The 22,259-nt window shown below is 37.5% G+C and overlaps 2 protein-coding genes across 2 annotated transcripts; both read right to left on the reverse strand.

Annotated features, from left to right (window-relative positions):
- Positions 1 to 1,543: 1,543 nt before the first annotated feature.
- Positions 1,544 to 2,959, reverse strand: LOC121224559 (uncharacterized). The gene is made up of 3 exons (XM_041108019.1): positions 2,568 to 2,959; positions 2,354 to 2,501; positions 1,544 to 2,293 (listed from the first exon to the last, which is right to left on the reverse strand). The coding sequence occupies exons 1-3, from the start codon at positions 2,957 to 2,959 to the stop codon at positions 1,544 to 1,546; spliced, it is 1,290 nt and encodes a 429-aa protein (XP_040963953.1).
- Positions 2,960 to 11,571: 8,612 nt separating this feature from the next.
- LOC107946405 (transcription factor MYB16) lies at positions 11,572 to 13,537 on the reverse strand. The gene is given in 3 exon segments (XM_016880709.2): positions 11,572 to 12,633; positions 12,725 to 12,854; positions 12,990 to 13,537. Coding segments are annotated over 3 exon segments (948 nt in total). The 5' UTR covers positions 13,141 to 13,537; the 3' UTR covers positions 11,572 to 11,966.
- Between the last annotated feature and the right edge of the window lie 8,722 nt (positions 13,538 to 22,259).

Genomic DNA, 22,259 nt, shown 5'->3' on the forward strand with positions numbered 1-22,259 from the left:
CATCTTTATCTGATTATATCCTGAGAACCCATCCATAAAAGAAAACAGCAAAAATCCCGCCGTATTATCCACCAGAGTATCAATATGTGGCAATGGGAATTTATCCTTTGGACTTGCCTTGTTCAAATCCCTGTAATCCACGCACATTCGTACTTTTCCATCTTTTTTAGGGACTAGAACGATGTTGGCTACCCATTCAGAATATTTGACCTCCTGTAAAAAACCAGCATCAAACTGTTTCCTAACCTCCTCTTTTATTTTGAGCACAATATCCGGCCTCATCCTTCTGAGCTTTTGTTGAACTAGTTTGTAATCCTCATTTATAGGTAGGCGATGCACTACAATGTCAGCACTCAATCCGGGCATATCTTGGTAGAACCATGCGAAGACATCTTTGAATTCTTGGAGTAACTTAATGAGGCCACGTCTTGTCTTTGCAGAAATCTCAATTCCAATTTTCACCTCTTTTCCTTCTTCCAAGCTCACAACTTATACTAATTCTTTGTGAGGTAGGATTTGCTTTTCCTCTTGTTCTACCATCCTCAACAAGTCCAAAGATAAACTATTATCTTCGTCACCTTCAAAGTCATGCGATCCCTCTAAACACACGTTTCGTTCAAAAGGGCACTCTGAGCTCGTAGCGGTATCATTCCCATCGTTGATACACAGGGACCTAATATGGTTACAAAAGAATGTATGAATTTATGTATAATTACTTGTGCAATAATGAAAGAATATATTTACTTGTATGGAAAGAATGAAAGAATATTTGTTCGAAACGATTGCAAAGATGTTTTATTAAAATGATGATATTCAAACATAAGCCTATTTCACAAAAGAATTCTTGTTATTTCTAGGCTAAAGCAACAAGTTTGTTCTGAACATTACTCTGAGACATTTCTAAAGACTTTAGGTATTTCTTCTGCAGTCCAATTGTCTAGAACACTTCCGGGCTCATAAGGACGAATGTCCAACCAGCTTCTCTCTTCATTCACATGCTCATGAATGGCATTGATGTGCATATTCCCCAACGTCTCCTCAATGCTTTCATCAACCGATTTCTTTCCCACATGATGAATAACTCCTCTAGATACGAAAGTTTTGGATATGTGTGGAATTATCATTGGCTCCCACTTAGCTTCATCCCCATTCAAACGTACTCTTCTCCTTTCCTACCTTTTTTCTAATCCTTCTTTCTCTGACCTCTATCTGGCTTGTATCCTAAGCCAAAGTGATCTTGCTTTTCTTTCAGCATTGGAATCTCAGTCCTCCCTTGAAGATATCTCCCAAGTCCTCTTTCGGGTAAAACTCCTTTTCCTACCAACAACTGTAAATCCATCTCTGTAGTTTTGGATAATTTTGGCACCAAAATTTTACTCCCTTCAGGAACAAATGCCGCATTTGCAAACTCCAAATATCGAAATGAGCATTCTATTGACTCGTCATTGGTCTCCACGTATGGCATCTCATTGGATACATCTGTTATTATATCCTCTTCGGCTTTTATTGTCACTAGCCGACCATCTGACACTAACTTCAACATCTAATGTAATGATGACGGTACTGCCCCCGCCGAATGTATCCATGGTCTTCCTAATAAACAATTATAGGAAGGTTTGATATCCATCACAATAAAATCTATCTCATAAACCATTGGGCCAATCAGTAAGGGTATCTCAATTCTTCCCATGACCTTCCTTTCTATGCCGTCAAACGCCCTCACTATATTTTGACATGTCTTCATGTGCGAACTGTCTATGGGTAGCCTGTTGAATGTGAATAGTGGCAATACATTCAAAGCTGATCCATTGTCAATCAATACTCCCGGTAAAATATGCCCCTTGCATCGTGTAGTGATATGTAAAGCTTTGGTAGATCTCATGCCCTCAGGAGGTATTTCATCATCATTGAAAAATATGAAATTATCAGTACTGATATTATTGACCAACTGATCTAACTTGCTAACAGAAATATCCTTGGACACATAGGTCTCATTTAGCATCTTTATCAGCGCATTTCGATGTGCTTCTGAATTCAAGAGCAAGGCTAGTACGGATATACGAGCCGACTGTTTATGCAACTGTTCGACAACATTATACTCGCTATGTTTCAAGAATTTAAGAAATTCCACAGCTTCTTCCTCCTTCACTGGCTCAACTATTTTCCTTTTCTGTTCCCCTATTATGACCCCTTCTATAGGTTCTGGTTTGGTACTCACACACTGGTCCTTTATAGTCTCTCTTCCAGGGATAGTTGTATTGCACTCGTAGCTCCATGGAACCTTTCCACTATCCTATTAAGAAAAGGTTGCAGGTTTCTTTATTATGATTTTTGGCACCACTGGCGTTCTCACTTCATCCTTCTTTGGTCGTGAGATGATGACCATAGGCTGCGCTACTTTTGGAACCTTCGACGATTCGGATGTACAAATGCTCCCTTCCTCCCTAACTTCCTCATAAAATTCCATTTCTTTATTATCCATCAGGCATTGAACCAAGGCTCTGAATTCAGTGCATTATTGGATTTCATGTCCCTCATTGTGATGGAACTCACAGTAATTTTCCAACCTTTCGAAGCTTCCCTCTGAATTCGGAACAATCAATCCTCTTTTTACCATATTTCTCCAGACCCACCTCAAAGGAATTTTCACTTCTGCTATGTCTTCCTTGATTTTTCTACCTATGCTCCAACCTATCATGTTCACTCCGTTATGATTAGGTAACGAATTTTCTGTACTGGGTGAATCATCCAATTTAACCACACCCATGCTTATAAGTCTTTCCACCAGCTTCTTGAACGCCGTACAATGTTCTATAGAATGCCCCTCAATTCCTTCGTGATAGTCGCAGTGTGCATTTGTATCATACCACTTGGGATATGGAGGCTGCAGAGGTTTCAAGTAGAAAGGGGAAACTATGTGTGCATCAAATAGATTCTGATATAGCTCCCTATACGTCATTGGAATTGGCGTAAATTGAATCTTCTTTGTAATTTATCTTGTATCAGATCTCTGTTTTGATGATCCTTACTGGTTAATAGCCACTTTTCCTAGCTGATTCACCGTAACTGTCTTCGAATATGAACTTGTGTTGTTAACCTCGTTCTCTTTTTTCTTCAAGGCTGTCCTTCTGCTACTTTCTCCAGCATCTATTTTCCCACTTCTGATAGCATTTTCTATCATCTCGCCATTCATAACTATGTCGGGAAAACTTTTAGTAGCACTTTCTAGCATATGTGTAATAAATGGTGCCTTGAATGTGTTGACAAAAAGCATCGTCATCTCTCTTTCTAGAAGAGACGACTGAACTTGTACGGCGGCCTCTCTCCATCTCTACGCGTATTGTCTAAAGCTTTCGCCTGGTTTCTTTTCCATATTCTACAGAGTGATCCTATCAGGTACCATGTCAGTCACATGGCTGTACTGCTTTATGAACGCCTATGCCAAATCTCTCCATGAATTAATCTGGATACGATTTAATCGATTGTACCACTTGGATGCTGCCCCTGCGAGGCTATCCTGGAAGCAATGAATCAAGAGTTGGTCATCATTGACATAACCGATCGTACGTCTGCAGAACATGGTAATATGAGCTTCGGGGCTACTGGTTCCATTATATTTCTTAAACTCTGGCATTTTGAATTTGTAAGGGAGCACTAAATCCGGAACCAGACTCAATTCTTTAGCATCCATCCCATAGTAGCCTTCTTCACATTCCATTGCTCTCAATTTCTCTTCCAGCCATTTGTACTTTTCCTTTAGCTGTTTTGGCAATTCATCGTTTATTTTCTCCTTTCCAGCTGTCTCCTTTAGAGCCTTATCCTGCTTGGAGATTCGTTAGCGTTGCGGCGTCACTCGGAGGATTAATGGTAACAGAAGACCTACGCGGGTATATCTCAACTTGTTGGGGAGTCAAGTCTAGAGGATAGACAGGTCCCTTATTGTCTCCTTCTTCAATATTTTGCACAGAGCCTTTTCCTTTATCAGTTCCTTTGTTGAACCACTGAGTTAACTGAGCCATCATACTCCCTTGAGATTCCATCATTTTATCTATCATCTTTTGCTACTCATTCATTTGCTTTTGAATCTGCTCCTGCATTTCCTTTTGGGATTGTTCTAATCTTTCCATCCTTTGGTCCATATCTTTTGTTTTCGATCGAGTACCGTAGTGGTGCTTGGTGGGTTAGTTGGTTTCTAGATTAACTGAGGAGTGATTTAAATTAATTAGAAACCCTTTATGTATTTCTTAATGCATATGAAATAATGCAATGTATGAAATGAATGCAGAAAGGCGTCAATTTCGATCCAATTCTATATAAGAAAACTTTACTAGAAATTAAATTCCTTTACATAAAGTGAATTACAAATAAGACTTTACTCTAGTACCCAGAACTCTAATCTTTCTAAGTAACAAAGCTAATTCTTGTCCTCGATCCGATTCTAATTCATACTTCACACTCAACGTGTCAGCCTGTACTGCTAAAGTCTGTATATGATCAGCTACTTCTCGAATCTGGACCACAGCTTCCTCGATAAGATGATCTTTGCTTCTAACTTGACTCTGAAAGTGATGAAGCTGCTCATTATTATGACTCCCGTTTGCTTTCAAGTGCTTGATCTGGATCTCACAATTTTGCAGTTCTGTTTCTAACTCTTCAATTCTTTTCTTCATTTCTTCAATCTTGTTCAAGCTAGCTTTCAACTCTTTTGCCAAATTTCAATTTCGATATTGACGAATACATCCTTCCAACACAACCACCCCATCTTTTAGCTCGCCTTTTTCCTTTTGGCTTTCTGACAAACTCTTTTCTAAAACTTCGTTTCGTTTCTGCATCTCCTGAAATTTCTGTTCCTATCTATCGGCTTTGTCCTTTTCTTCTCGAATTTCTGCTAGCCATTGTTCTAAAGTCTTTCCCAGCCCAGTAGTTCTCATTGACAAATGCATTTTTTATAATCCATCTTCAGACTACCCAGCTCTTCATCAGCCTTGTTTTTTTCTTTCTTTAGCTTCTCATTTTCAAGCTTCTGAACGTCTATATCCAATCTTAAATTCGTCTTTTTTGCCTCCATTTGCTCTATCTTTTTCTCTAAATCCGTATTTTTCCTCTTAAAATCTTGCATTATGATTTCCAACTCAGAAGGAATGACTCGCAAATGCTCCTCTATTGACTGGCTGTCTTCCTGATTTAACTTAGGTGTATTATCATTAATCCTCCTAGCCCACCATTCATGGTACTCAGGAGTTGTCATTGGACCCACAGCTAGCCTCTTCATTCGGCGAGTTTGTTTCCACGCACTAGCCATCTCTTGAATCTTCTTTTTATAACCATCGTCCTTGTACGAAAATTCACAATCAGCTATCCCTTGGGTCGCAGGTATAAATTGTCTTGACCTATATTGCCTTAGCACCAATAATGGGGCATATCCAGCAGCTCCCCAAACCCCTAGCAAAGGAACCCAATCAAAACTACCACACCTATACAGGATCTCATCTTGAAATAACCAAGAGGCTCTCCACTCAATGTCCTCCTCTCAAAGATTTTGAAGAATTTCCATCCACTTCTCATTCGAAATGTCGTCTCTCCTTGGCGTAGCCACTATCTCCGTTAGTGGTGAATAATTTTCAGAGAAAACCCGATACGAAACTTTATTCACCTTCCAAAAGTGACTATGAAACCATGCGAGTAGAAGCTGTGCACATCCAATAAATCTACCTTCGCCCGTCTTCCGGCATGCACTCAATAACCTGAAAGTTTCTGCCAAAATTGCTGGAATCGGTGTAACCTTCTTATCGAGCCGGTCAAACAAATCAATGACTACTTCATCCACATACCCCAAGGCTTTAGGGAAGACAACCAAGCCGTAAATACTTAAAGCAAAAACATCTAACCTTTTCCTTACATCTGGGTGTGTGTGAATTGCATCTTTCAAGCCTCTCCAAGGAACGCACTTACCATCCCCCTTTTGCTTAATTCGTGCGACAACCCACTGCTCACTCATTCCTGTTACACTCATCAGCTTCTTTGAAAAGGTTGACACATTTACCGCTCTCGAATAGACCCTGTCCACTTGAAACTTTAAACAATGGAGTAAAGCCATATACTCCTCTATCGTAGGCACCAAATCAACCTTCCCAAACGTAAAGTAGCTGTAAGCAGGATTCCAGAATTGGGCGAGGGCTTGAAACAAACGCTTGTCTACCTTCACATCAAGCAAATAAGGCAGATCCCCATAATCATTATAAAAGAGCTGTCTAACCTCATCACTCCACTGACCCCAGATTTTCTTCAATTCTTGCAAATTGTTTTGAGTTACACTGATATGCGTAAAGTCCCATAACTCCGATATATGCCCGTTAGCTAAACTATCACCCTTTTCTTGCTGTGTTGTTTTAGACCAAGTTCGGACAACCGCATTGTCCTCCATTTTATCAAGAAACCCTCTTTCCATGATAAGCCTTCTATCTAGCAATTGAATGTGAATTAACGCCCTTTTTATGATGAAATGAAATGCCATGCCATGTCATGCAAATGAAACACAAAAAGTCAGTGTCACATAAAAACATAAGATATAATCAAGAAATAATAAAATCCCTAATTGGATATCTACTAGGGTTTAGTATAGTTCTACCTAGGGTGGATTCCTAAGGTTCATTATATGAAGTTTGGCTTCTAGAGTAAAGGTACCCGAACTAGCAGATTCCTCAATCCTCACCCATTATAGGCTCATATAGATCGGGTTCGGTTCAGGGAATACATTTCCCTATGGCTGCATGGAGATGAAAATCTCACGAAGAAATGGGTACGGATGTATCCCGGAAGCAATCCACTACCTTACACGGAGGTAAAAACCTCACGAAGGCATAGCTTCTTACTCCCACTTAAAAGGGTAAAATTGTTCAGCTCATGAAATGTATAATGCCAACAATATTTAAACAAGAAGATAATGAAGGATGTCATGAGTTTTTTTATAAAAAATATTATCTCGACTATAAGACAAGAATTAATCAACTTTGTGGCTCAACTCTCTTATTTCTTTTAAAAAAAGTCTCCCTAGTAGAGTCGCCAAGCTGTCGAAACCGTTCTTTTGAAAAAAAAAATTTAGGTTGTCGACTTTTTAAAAAATGAAAATTGGGAGTCGCCACCAATCTTTTATTGAGATGTGATTGGATCACCTAAAAAACGGCTTTGATCTACGAGTTTTAGAAAAACGGATCCGGGAGTCAATTACATATGAGAAAGGATTAGCACCCTCATTACGCTCAAAATTGGTACCTAGTTAATTAATAAATGTCTTAATGTCGAGAATTTGCAAAATATAATCCTTAGCAAGAACTTAAAACGTTACGTATTAAGACCATTATCATTTCAGAGAAGAAAAATGCCACACCCAATGCATTAGGGCACAACATTCTAATTTCCTCCAAAATGAATTAGGTCAGAATACTCGTATAATGAAAAATTTAAAAAAATATCCATTTGTCCAAGATTTAAGAAATCGCGGCCCAATGCGTTAGGGCAAAATTCCTTTAGAATCCCAAACTCAAAATATTTCCTTTATTATTTTTTTAAAAATATTCATTTCGAGAAATCAATGCGTCACATCCAATATGTTAGGACACAACGTGTTGAATTCCCAATAATGAGTTCTTTATTTTTTTATTAAAGAGAAATGCTCGCTTGTTAGATTTAACGAAGAAAATCGAAACCCAATACGTTAGGGCTCAATTTCCTTGAAAATCCTAAATACAAGCATTATCTCAATTTTGAAAAGTTTTATTTTAAAATTAAATAAGGGATAGTGTAATGTTATGTTAAATATGTAAATAAATTCCCTTTAAACAAATATCAATAATAAATACAGTAATTCCATAGAAATAATATGAATAATCAGATAAACAAATAAAATAATGACGCGCAAAATATCTAATAAATAAGCAAGATAATAATAAAAATATGCAAACATAAATTAATAAGCAAATGATGAAATATATATATACATGTACACAAAAAAAATACATAAGTTTAAAACAATTAAAATAATATCAAAATTAATTAAATAAATTAAACATGTGTACACAAAATATACGAAAAATATTGGTTTTTTTAAAGGTATAAGTATCTAAAAACCTATATATGTAAAATAATGATAATTACTTATAAAAATTATAAAATAAAAAAAACATTATTGAAATATTGATTTTAAGAGAAATATATAAAAAAAAGACTAAATTGAATCATAAATAAATTCAGGGGTAAATCCGTAAATAAATAAAGTCTGGAGGACTAGATTGAACGCGCAAACAATGTAGAGGGGCTGGAAGGGAAATTTTCCCTTCTCATCTAAACGACGTCGTTCACCTTAGGACAAAATTGAAAACAATAATAAATTAACGGGTAAATTAATAAAATAAAAATTTAATTACAGAAAACATTAAAAAGTTGAGGGGCTGAAAGCGCAATTTGCCCCTCCGCTAAAAAGCACGCGGATCCTAGGCCGGGTCGGGTCGGAACCGGGTCGGCCTCCCCAAAACGACGTCGTTTTGGTGCCCTATAAATATCCTCAATTCTCAAAAAAATTTCATTTTGAAACCCTTTTTAAAAAAAACAAAAAAAACTTTAAAAAACACTCTCAGCCCCTCAGGCCTTCGACCATTGGTCGGTCATCGGCCGGTCACCGGTCACCGGCCACCGGGCCGGCCACTGATCTCCGGCGGCGGTACCGCCGTCTGCGGTGGCCGGAAAGGGGAAAAATTTCTCGGTTTGACCCTCTAGACCCCTTGAGCCTAAATTCGGGCTCAATTCCCACAAAACACCAACGGAAGTGCCCCTAAAAGCAGTGAAACCTTTCGGCTTCCGGTCGTCTTTCATCGGAGACGACATCCTCAGCCATCCACGGTGATCTAGGGCTCCGAAATACAGGTTGCGTCATCTCTTCCCCTATTTATTTTATTCGCATGCATATAATGGTAAAAAAAATAAATACAACAATAAGTAAAAACTGCAAACAACCTTTGATTCGTTTGTCTCTCTCTTTGTGTTGTAAAAAATAAGCTTTTTTATTGATTTCGAAATCCGGATCCCGTTTACAGTGTGCGCAATGGCTTTTTATAGCCATATTACAATAAAATATAAAGAAACAAATCCTGTTTTATCTCTTTTTGATTTGCAATCCTTGATTTTTATTTTCTATATATTGTTTATTTCCATTTTTGTGCAGGTGAAGATTGCGGAGATTCGGAGGACCGGCTGAGTGGCTACGGCGCGAGGCTCCCTCAGAAACCCTAGGGCTTCTGAAATTGCTTTGGGCCTGGGTCTAATTTTGGGCCCGTTTATAATTTGTAACCCGGGGTAAAAATCGGAGCCATATTCGAAATTGGGCCACTGTTTTAAATTGGTTTTGGGCCTTGTGGCCCGTTTGTAATTTTGGGTCTTTTACCCGGGCCAAAATCGGGTATTACACACTTCATGTTGATAGAACAATAGTTTTGATGTTATCAAAGTTTTTCAGTTGACATGTTTAACTTTTTAATGACATGGTTTATGATTTAAACTTATTGAGCAACAAATGAGGAAGTAATATCGTGCTAATACATGTTATGATCATCATCTTTCAATCGACTAACTTAGAGAAGAAGGGGGAAGTTTAAAATGTTGAAAATTCTTATCCTTATCCCTTGAGAGAATTTTGAAGCTGTTGGAAGACTTATTTATGAAGGCTTTTATGCAATAAATACTCAAGAAAATTAAGAGCATAATTCGAGTAAAAACTGACAGTTTAAAGCTTATTAAAACATTGTTAGATGATCACTTGAAGTGCAATACTCAAGAAAATTAAGAGAATAAATTCAGTAAAAACCGATAGTTTAAAGCTTATTAAAACACTATTAGATGATCACTTAAAGTGCAATTTTGGGGTGTCTTTTTATGTATTTCTTGTAGAGTTTTATTGATTGTATTGTGAGGTAAGTTGGGGAAGTGATTGTATTATAAAAGTAGTTTAAGCTTTAGCAATAGTTGATTCAAACAAATTATGGAATAATTCTGAGTAAAGTTCCATAAAGTAAGATTGGTAAATCTAAATTGCGTTATCAAATATTGTGTGTTCATTTATCTCCTTACGTTGCTACTTGTTTTTACCTTATTACAAAGTTTCTTGCCACATTCTCTAGTCTAACAGAAGTTAGAACAAAATTGCCTTATAAAACTTTTATATTGTTCTAATTCTTTGTTCTAACAAAAGTTAAAATGAAATTGTTCTGAACAGTTTGCAAATCAAAGCTTTTTCAATTTTTTCCCATTCAGATTAAATAGTGTCATACTTGAACACTCTGCTATTTCCCACCTTGATACAAGCTGGTATTGATAGAAACGTATTGGAATAGTTAAAATACATCAAAATCTTAACCATATCGAAACTTAGATTACTTGGTATTGATTGAGGAATATGGTACCGACTACCATGATCTTTATTAAATATATAATTTATGTTTTTATAAGGAAAATTTTGAATTGTGTTACCAAATATAAAATTAAAATGAATTATTACATTCAAAATTAAATTATTTATAACTCAGAAAATTCAAAATTTTTTGAATCCGTCCGAGTCTGCTCAACTCGAACTGATTTGAATCCGAAACCGATAAATCTTAGAGACCAAGAAAACTCAAATTCGAAAATATCAAAGTCCAAAGAAAATCTTAACCCAAGATGATCCAAATCCAAAAAAATCTAAATCCAAAGAAAACCCAATCTGAGCCGGTACTTTTACCACCTCTAGTTAAATGGATACCCGTTTACATGCGTAATAACAGATGCGGTTCTAATCGCATAGAGAAACAGTTGGATAAAGGCCTTATAAATAATGCCTGGTTACAATTCTTCCCTCGGTTATTGAGAATGGTTCGAATGATCCTATTGCACATTGCAGGAACTAGACCACCAATTTTGTACAAAAGACACGATCGGGGCATTTGGAGATGGTCCAAAGATATGGTCTATTTTGTTCTGATGCCTGCAAGTATTTTTTTTTCTCTTTTTTGGTAACAATGCCTGCAACTATTTGAAACAAGGAAGATAGGGGCAAGTAGAGAAGCAATGTACTCTAATTCGGAAGCATAAAGGGCCACAACGAGTAAGACATTTTCTCTACCTAGTGTTGCATGATAAGCTTTTAGTGAATGTTCAAAGGTGTACACAAGGCATCGGGAAGGATCCTTTATATCACATTTGCGATGGTGGCACAGAAACAAGCTTGTACGTTTTAAGAGGTTGCCAATCGGCCACCTCAATTTGGAGCAAAATAGTGCATCAACATGATCATGACAGATACTTCAATCTTCCACTCAAGGATTGGTTATCAAATTGGAGCACAGAACTCAATTCGATGGAGCGATTTGGAGCTCACTGTTTGCTTTGATTTGTTAGAGGATATGGGAAGCAAAGAAATCTTGTGTTCTTTAATAACGAAAACTTTAGGACTGAGGATATAATTAATCAATGTATTGCATGGTCAAGGTGTAATTTGGTTGCCTTTATGAATGGAGTTCATACACACAGTAAGGTACTGAAGCAGATTGTTAGATTCCTCTAGAAGATTGGGTTAAATTAAACACGGAAGAAAGCTGCAGTAGAGGAATTATTGGAAATAGCTATGGTTATGTCTGGTAGGCTATGCCTATAATCAAATGCAGGGACTTATACAATCACTTAGGCAGAACTCTGAGCTATTTTTTATGACTTGCGGGTAGCACGGTTACTGCAAAGTTTTAGTGGAACGTGATAATAATTCAGTTGCTGGGTTGTTAAATGTAGAGGATACTCAAGGAAGCAACTTCCAACTTTGTACTAGGCAATGGGAGATAAGGTGAGGTCGAACTCTGATCAACATAGAAACCGGGTTGATTGATACTAATAATATTTAAGAATCAAACCTTAACATAATTTACGACCCTTTTGTCTCTCGGATATTATCCCAACACAGGCGAACAACATGGTGAAGAATTCAAGAAGTTGAGTACGCTATCCCAGCAATTACCATTCTCCATTACAGTGTTTTCATCTGTTGATTTGTCGACACCCATCCATGAATTCAAAATAAAAGCATCCGACAAACCTTCCATTATATTTGCAATAGGTAGACTGTGTAGTATGACTGAGTCCTCCTCAAACCATGCATCATCAGCATCGCTGGAACCCTTCTTTCCCTGGCCCCGCCATTCCTCAGCTTCTCCCCATCCAGCTGAAGGGAAACGAAGAGTTGAGGTTGTTAGGGACCTGGGATCCTGGGTGGAGAAAACAAACATGCCGGCAACTATACCTTGCCAGGCTTTGAGTACGTCAAGGCACCTGGGACTGCTTCTGGTGAGTTGACTCCTCCTAGTGGGGCGGGTGGTAAGATTTGGGACAACCTGTTTTTACTCACGGACCAACCTGGCTTCAGCCTGGAGACGTGCACTCTCCCACTGGGTCATATGGCTTAGATTTGAACCATTTTTGGGTGATGGGGAGGTTGAGGGCTTGTGAGTCATGGGATCAATACCCATTTTGATTAGCCTTTTCTTTAGATGTGTGTTCCAGTGATTCTTGATCTCATTGTCTGTTCTCTTAGGCAAGTGTGCCGCTATTGCCGACCACCTAAAATAAAATATGATCCATGCATCAACTAAATTTCACCTTTGCTAATATAAGCAGTAGAACAATTAATGAAGTGTGAGTGTGTAGCTACCTGTTTCCAAGAAAGGCATGGAGTTGAATGATGGTCTGTTCTTCCTCTAAACTAAACTTTCCTCTTTTGATATAAGGTCTTAAGTAGTTAATCCATCTCAGTCGGCAGCTCTTCCCACATCGTTCAAGTCCTATACTTACATTTATATAAAACCAAAAAAACCAATGCAAAATTTTCAAATTTGTTAACTAAATATATAAAAATATACAAAAGGAAGATATTTGATTATGATATATGAATAATATGGGAAATAATAAGCGCAGACCAGCTTTGTGAGGCAAGGAACCCCAGCTACCATAGCCATGTTTTTGAATGTAAGCCGTCAGTAATTTGTCTTCTTCAGCTGTCCATGGCCCTCTCTTCAATCTCACCTCTTTCTTTCTGTTCGGAGACGGTGGCCGCATTTTGCTCAGCATGAATTCAGGGTAAAATCAACTGATTTTTTTGTTTTAAACTTACTTATTTTCAGAAAAGGGGTTGATTGAGAAAAACAAAACGCCAATGTGATTTATAGTGAAAGAGTATAGTGATGAGTAAAATTGAAAGCTTTGATTGTAAATATATAGAGACGAATATCAACTAAAAAGTGAAAACTTATCAAAGCACAAATAAATTACTCCAACTACTTGATGTATGATAACACCACGTGAAATATGCTTCTCATTACTATCATTCCAATGCTTTAAAAAAAAGGCTTTATTAAAAATGTATTTATAGTTTCAATAATTTTATATTTTTTAATTAAATAGCACAAACTACCTCTTTTTTTTATCTTAAAATGAATGAATATTTAAGTTTGGAGATAATTTGAGTTGGAATTTAATCCTTCGGGGTGATTTTATATATTTTTCTAAATATGATAGAGGGTTGCGCGCGGACCAAGATCGTGTTGTCAAGTCACGGGAAACTCCTACGAAAACTCTAAACGTTTGGATCTGAAACGAAACAGCAAAACTTAATTAGAATCAATTAGATCTGGAAACTAAAAATCCCCAAATCAATAAAGAACAGCCAAGAATCAAAACACTTATGAATAGATGTTCTTGGAAGGCAAGAACACGAAATTAAGCCCCAAGATTAACTTCCAATCAGCCGAAACTATCAAAGAACACAAAACAACAACTAAATTAAAAACAGATTGCGAAATCAAAGGACACTAGTTCTAGGGATTGGACGGCAAGAAAAGGGGGATTCTTGTGAATCAAAAACGTTTCTTTATGTCCAAGGAAGCGTCGAATCAGATCTTGAAGTTTGGAATGGCTGAAACGAAACAAGAATAATTAATCCCAAATTATTCAACAAAACGGCACAAGCAGAATTTAATAAAGAAGAATGAACAGCAAAAGAATAAAGAAAAGTCCTAAGAAGCCTTGAAATCGATAAAGATTTCACAACTCCCTTCAAACGGCTCTAATCTCCCCTCCAATGAAGAACAATGGCAAGAAGAAGGCTGAAGATGGCTCCCACAATTAAAGAAAACTCAAGAGAAAATTCTTGAAGAACTCAAAGAGAATTTTCACTCAAAGCAAATCTGAAATTTTCAATGTAATTGTAATGTGTTCAATAGGGTGGCCGGCCATGCCTATTAATAGGCCTTCTATCTATTTCCTAATCTCATTAGGAAAACTTAAAAAAAAACCTAATTAATAAATTAAGAGGGAAATTCGGCCAAGGCATTTTAATAGGCTGCTTGGGCCGAATTTTGACATATAATAATCCTAAAGTCTAAAAATTAAACTAGATATTTAAACAATTAAAATCTTTTACAAATTGGGCCATTTTAACAATTTGGCCTGATTTTCAACTAAGTATGGTTTGTCTTCTTGGTTGGGCTTGAAATCATCTTATTGGGCCTTACCTTCAAGAACTTGGGCTTGTAGTCCATCTCCTACCTAAATTGGTTCGTTGATGCTCGTAACGGAGATCCAATACGTTTTGGCTACAAGATTCGGTTTCTTGGACCAAGATTTCCAAGATTTGAAATCTTGATTTTCTTGATTCTTGAAATCGCTCCAAACAACAAAATTGGGCCAAGATTCGGTTTCTTGATTTTCTTGAAAACAAGAAAGTGAATCTTGATTTTCTCTTTCTTTCGTGTACGCATCTAAGGCCTTGCTAACAAATTCCTGAATGGTCCCATTTAGTTTGGAACGCATTTGTCTAGCCTTTGACCTCGTTATTGGGCCTTGTGGTAATTTGAGCCCATCACGTTCTTGAGCTTGGGTTGGGCCTTTGTGACTCGTATCAAAATATTTTTTTAATCACACGGGAGTCATATAATTTAGTGTACGCATATACTATTATTTAAGTATATGATTAAATTGATATTAAAATTGCCAAAACATAACAAACTTTCTTCTCTTCGCAACCAAATCTACAGTTTTATGCAAATGTACGTATGCAAATAGATCACTAATAGACTCACAGCAATAAAGTAAATAACTCACAGACAGACACACATCAGTCAAAAAGAATCAGAGGTGCACATATTCATTCGATCAAATTCAGAATCAAGTATGTTCGTAGCTATTTACTAGTAACATCGCATAACACATAATCAAATTGATAAATTCACACTCTAATTGCACACAGGCGTACGAATCCGAGCTCATCAAAGTCTTTATCAACTTTACTAAGACATAACTAAGAGTTGGAACACTCAGAACACACGCCCGTGTGAGATAAGAACAAATCCCTAAATCCCTAAACCCTATTCCCTAAGTGCACACGCCTGCGTGCCCACGGGACACGACCATGTGGACGTCAACTAAAATCTCCAAATTAGCTACATGGCCGTGTGGCACCAAAATTCACTCGGAAACCTTAGTTTCCAATTGCATATGGCAGTGTGGACTACCCGTGTGGAGACACACACCCGTGTGGCCACCCGTGTGGTTACGAAACCACCAAGAAAAGACCCAGGATTATGTGCTTTTACTCCTGAAGCGCCTCCCAGTCGTCGGTAACTCAAAATCATACCAAATCAAACAAGTTTCTTGCATAAGAACAACAGTACAATACCGTAAATAACCAATTTTCGAACACACACAAAAATTTCCAAATTTCACTAAATTGGATCGACAATCCGCTAAAGAAAATGTAAGGTTTCAAAACCCACACCTGATTCGAGATCAAAACGATTAAACACCGACTTGATGACAAGGAAATCAAATCTTTTCGAAAATCATAAATAGAACTGTTCTTCTCTTTTTTTTTCTTTTCAAAGGTCGTAAGAAAGCAAAAAGAAAGAGAGAGAAAAGAAAAACGATAGTGAGAGAGGAGAACGTGAAAAAGGAAAAAAAAAAGTTAAAATAAAACTGAAAATAATAAAAGAAAAACTAAAAGAAAATAAATAATCAATTTTAAACTTAAAACAAACATAATATTTAACAAAAATAAAAATATTTCACCAAAACGCACACACAAGGATTCGAACCCACGACCCAAAGATACACTAGCACACAACCAACCACCAGACCAGCAGACCCATTCTGAGATCAGGACACAAAAACTATCCCAAGTGTGCGGCCTACTCACTGACCTCTACTTTGAATCTCAAACTTTTAACCCCAAAAATCGGGGTGTTACAGTGTTACCCGTATACGATATCCTTGATTCTTTTGAATTAAATTCGTTCACTAAATACAATCTTATTTTATCTCATTGTCACCATTGTGTCTTCTTAATGATTAATATGACCACTATCAACAAATGACTGTGATAAATTGTTTGGTTGAAAACAAGCAACCCGTGGCTACATTCCATATTTATTAATCCTTAGAATGCAATGAGAGGATACCGTTAACTTTTTAATCGAGCTATGAGTTTCATTGTTACTAGTAAAGCTATGCCATACACAATTCATGTACCCAACATACCGACTATGGACTAGACTTATATCAAAGCACATGAGTTACATACAAATGGTGAGTGACTAACTCAGGATTTAGGTAAATCACACCATGAACGTCACAAGTGAATTAATTCATAATCTGATTCAGAATTAATTAACCTTGGGTCCAACCCAATGTATTATTCTTCCAATGAGTACATCTATATCTCTACCCGTGGAGTCAACTGCTCCTATAGCCAAGACTAGCTATCTCCTTAATTGGAATTGTGGATAACAGAATAATCCTTCTAAGTATTTGAATCAATTGTTCACTTTGATTTTTTTTTGTGGGATTACGGACTCGTTTAGATTATCTATTAAATTAAGTTGTCTTTTTCGCAATGTAAACGTTCATTTATCATCATTTTTAACTTAGACAATCAATGAGCTAATATTTGTTTGTCACAAGTTTGTTATATATGCAAAATATGAAAGAGAGAAACACAAAAGATGTAATAGTGAAATGTGAAATTAACTGTATTTATTTATTCATCGTTCAAGTAAATATAAAACAGTTGCATGTTTACTACAATATGAACACACTTCTCAACACACAAATGGAATAGTGGATACAATTAGGGGTGGATCTAGGGCGGTTGGTAGGGGCCCCGATCCCCCTAAAATGGAAAATTTTCCATTTAGGCATTTTATAAAATTTTAAATTAGTAATGGTCAAATTACACTTTGCCCCTCTACCCCCAAAATGATAAAAAATTTGATTTAATCCTCTAAAAATTATAAAAATATAGGCTATTAAAATGATGAAATTACATTTTTACTATCATAAAAATATATAATTTAGTTCTGCCCCCCAATTTTTTTTAAACTTTGCCCTTGCCTCCCTAAGTCGTATTTTTGGGTTCGCCACTGGTTACTCAATCATAGATGGAGGTCTATGATAAGGACATATGGCAATGAACCTAGTGGAATGCATAAATTTCGTATTGAATGGGACACGTTATTTGTCGATAACATCGGGAGTGAAAGAAACATATTTCCGTTTATCATTCTTGAATCCAAAGTGGGCAAAAAATAGACTTGTCCATGGGTCGAGCTGGGAAGGCCCGCTCAAAAAGTGAGAGGTTTGGACAAAAATATAAACTCCAAAAATAGGCTTAGACAAAAAAAATTAGATCTTGTACGGGTCATAATTACAACTTCGTGCCACCATTTTCACCTGCTCTTTTTGCCAAATTTGTTATCTTTTCGTTCTTAAGACATTGCCACAAAATTGTTGATAAAACAAATAAGCAAGAAAATTAATCTGTATATCATTTATTACAGGAATTTATTGATTAGATTAATAAAAAAATTCTTAAATTTTTATTTCTTTATTCAAATAAATCTCACACTTTTTAATAAATTCTAAACATTATAATAAGCTAAACCTTTAATTAATTTAAGTAAAGCTGAAAGAGATTTATCTTAATAATTAATCTGCGCCCGAACAACTGTAATTTTAATCAAATATTACAAAACCCAATGCTAAACCTAAGATCACTATTCAAAACTTTAAGATTTTGGATATGCAAAAAGGGCATTTTTACCAAAAAAAGCCCTTTTTTTAAAAAAATTTACCGAAATAGACCAATTTTTTAATTATTTATCAGAATGGGCCATTTTTCGCGAAATCGCTGCCACGTAAGCGCGATGTCATGGTACGTGACAGATCATCGCGTCCACGTCAGCGCGACCTACTAACGTGGAAGGAAATCGCATCCTCAAGGAAGCGATTTCCTTCCACATCAGCAGGTCGCGCTGACGTGGACGCGATGATCTGTCACGTAGCGTATTTTCGGGGACACGATTTTGACGTTAATTTTACGTTTGGGTTTTTTGGGTTTTAGGGTTTAGGGTGCAGGCTTTTTAGGGTTTAAGGGTCCCGGGAAAAATTATTTTGAGTTGACGTTTCTGGTCAAATAGTATAAAATCGCTTTTACCAAGATGCTATCAAAGAAGAAATTGTGAAATCGTGCCCTCGTGGACGCGATTTCGGTACAGTTGGTCATGTAAGAAATAATTTTTTTTGACGTTTTCTGAGCAAATAGTATAAAATCGCTGATACCAGGATGCTATATGAGAAGAAATTGTAAAATCGCGCCCTCGAGGATGCGATTTCGCTACAGTTGGTCATGTAGGAAATAATTATTTTTTGACATTTCTGAGCAAATAGTGTCAAATCGCGCCCTCGTGGACGCAATTTTGCTACAGTAGGAAGTTCGGGCTGAGGCTATAAATTAGGTAGAAAATGCTCTTAGAATACATAAGTCATAGCAGAAACATTTTAGAGAGGCTAAGAAAGTTAGAGTTTCAAAATGAGTGAACGTATTAGTGCTGTTATTTACTACGGTGGTGAGGTTTTCCACACCGAGAATGGTGTTGTTTTTTTGTCAGAGAATACGGTGCGACTTTCATTTAGCCAAAACATAGATTTGACAGAATTTGTAAAAGAATTAGGCATAAAATCTTCGGAACGACGCCAATGAAAGTTCTGTTAATCACGTATCGATTTTGTTCTTCTGTTGATCCGGTAACATATGACTCGTTCGACATAAAAGGTGCTCGTAGCTTGGAGGCAATGGTGCAGACTCATATTGCTAGTGAAGCAACTTATATTGAGTTATATGTACAATTTTCATCACCAACTGATGTACTTTCGTCCAGTGTTCGAAATGTATACATGACCCTTGGCCGACACTCAGTTAGCGGGTTACAAAATACGGAATAGCCCATGTTCGGTAGCGGTGTCGAATGCACATCCCTACTAAGACACTCTGTCGGTGGATGGGACATGTACGTCGGTGGCTTGACGTTGGAAATACGAGCTGGGGAACTACATCAAGTTCTAGTGGATGGCAATCTACATCCAATTAGGGACGTTATCAAATGCCTAGAAGAAGGGATGAAGTATTACCTACGACATCAACCGGGGAGGGGACGTCGTATGCTGCAGATGATTGTGGGTTAGAAGATGAGTCCGATGTGGATCCACCTCGAGAGCCCGAGCCGGATGGTGCAGAGGTGAGATTATTTTCTGAACCGGAGCCTATTCCAACAGAAGGTGAAGATGGTGATAGGAGTGCAGATGATGAAGAAAATCCACGATTCAGAGCATACTCACCTCCAGCCCATATGCATAATGTCGATCTGTCAGCAGACGATGCGTTAGAGTTTCCAGATCAACCACACCGGTTGCGCGATCGTACAAGTTCGGGGGTAGATCTCGGTGAACTTGAAGTTGGTAATCACTTTACCAATAAGGATAGTTTTATTGGTGCTTTGAAACAGCATAGCATCAAAAACGGCGTTAATTACCACGTCGTTAATCAAAAACTGATAAGTTTGAGGCGAAGTGTACGGTGCAAGACGGCACATGTTCATGGAAAATCATCGCCTCGTTAAGGAAGAGGACAGGGTTGTGGGAGATCAAAAAGTACAAAGGTCCACATACATGTGCTGCAAGTACAGTACTGAATGTGTCTGAATAATATTTTTATTTTCCAATGTTGCATTATTTAATGTACTCCCTCCCTCTGTAGGTGTTTCAGAATATCATCCAAAAATGGATTCAGCTATGTTGGCTAGCTTGATACTGCCCACGATAAAAGCAGATCCTAAGACTTCAGTGCCGGTGATAATTGCCAATATCCGTAGCCAAATGGGGTACACGCCCTCTTACCGTAAGGCTTGGATAGCTAAGCAAAAGGCATTGCAAAAGATGCATAGTGGGTGGGACGCCTCATATAATGAAATATGGCAATGGTGTCATGTGCTAGAGAGATACGTCCCAGGTGCCATCATAGACCTTGAAACGGAACATGCGTACTACAACGGTCGATTGCTATATGGATGCCAAGTGTTCAAATGCCTATTTTGGACCTTTAAGCAATGCCAAGACGCATTTCTATACTGCAAGCCGTTGGTACAAATTGACGGTACCTTCATGTTCGGTAGGTACAGTCATCGGTAATTGGTTGCAGTGGCACAGGACGGCGGTGGGAGAATTCTTCCAATTGCATTTGCAATAACACCGGGGGAGTCGTCTGATGACTGAGATTTATTTCTCTCTAGGTTAAGGAGGCATGTGTGCCCTCAACCTGATATCTGTGTTATTTCAGATCGGGGCGCCGGTATACTAGCTGCATTTGATCGAGAGGGAAGCTTGTGGCAGCGTACACACCATAGATATTGCCTGAGACACGTTGCTTCGAACTACTACAGGCAATATCCATCTAAGACCGAACGACGACAAGTGACCAACATGGGTATTTACTATATAACTGTATTATTTTGTTTGTCATTTTGAATTAGTTTTATTGGTAGAAGTGGTATAAAATATTCGCTATGTTCTTATATTGGTAGGGTATGAAATGAATAAAGATCGTTTTCACGAGATGTTGGTAATCTTACGATCCCAAAACGGAGAAGGGGCGGACTACCTTTGCAACATACGTTTCGAACAGTGGGCACAAGCATACGACGGTGGCCTACGATATGGCCATATGACGTCGAACCTGGTAGAATGCATAAATTCTATTCTTAAAGGAACGCGCCATCTACCGATAACAGCGATTGTGCGAGAGACATATTTCCGTTTGACGGCGCTATTTCCAAAGCGAGTGGTATCTTATGTAGGCCAGATGCAAGGTGGGCATGTATGGTGCAGTAAGGTAGTTCAAGAAATTAACAAGGCGAACGCGAGGGCAAACATCATGCATGCAGTGTGTCACGATCGAGACAATTTATGGTTTCGCGTAACAGAGTTTGACAGACCGAACCAAGGTGTTGTTGGAGGGCAATATCGTGTACACTTGCGGAACAGGACTTGTGACTGTGGGAAGTTCGATGCACTTCGTTATCCATGCGCTCATGTCGTTGCAGCCTGTCAGAAACTCCGCCTGGATCCGCTGAGTTATGTAGACGATGTGTACAAATTAGAAAACATGTACCACGTATGGAGACTCATTTTCCCACCGGTCCCAGATGAACGTAAGTGGCCGCCCGTATGTCTTGCTCTTTTTAAGCTGTTACCAGATAGAGAATTGCGTCGCAAGTCGAAGGGTCGACCTTGCTCCACTAAAATACGGAACAATATGGATATCCGAGAAACAACCAATCAACAGAAGTTGTGCGGTTGGTGTAGGAACCCAGGCCATACAAGTCGATTATGCCCTAATCGCAATAGTTGAATGTAATTTTAGATGCAATTACATTTTATTCAATTACTATTTGATAATTGTATTAATTGTTAGTAAAATTATCAAATTACTACAATTTCTTAAATGTTAGTACCAGTCGAAACATTTTACGAAATCCAACATAACTTGTAAAACTGTGTAAAATTATTATGCCCAATAACTTTTGTTAATTAAAATGGGCTTTTAATTAAATTAGTTTAGGGTTAGGGCTTTTAATTAAAATGGGTTAGGGTTAGGGTTTTTAATTAAATTAGGTTACGGTTTAGGGTTTTAATTAAATTAAACTAGGGTTAGGGTTTTTAATTAACTTAGGTTAGGGTTAGGGTTTTAATTAAATTAAATTAGGGTTAGGGTTTTTAATTAAATTAAACTAGGGTTAGGGTTTTTCATTAAATTAGGTTAGGGTTTAGGGTTTTAATTAAATTAAACTAGGGTTAGGGTTTTT

This window comes from Gossypium hirsutum, chromosome D12 (assembly GCF_007990345.1).
Source record: "Gossypium hirsutum isolate 1008001.06 chromosome D12, Gossypium_hirsutum_v2.1, whole genome shotgun sequence".
In the NCBI taxonomy this organism is placed as follows: Eukaryota; Viridiplantae; Streptophyta; class Magnoliopsida; order Malvales; family Malvaceae; genus Gossypium; species Gossypium hirsutum.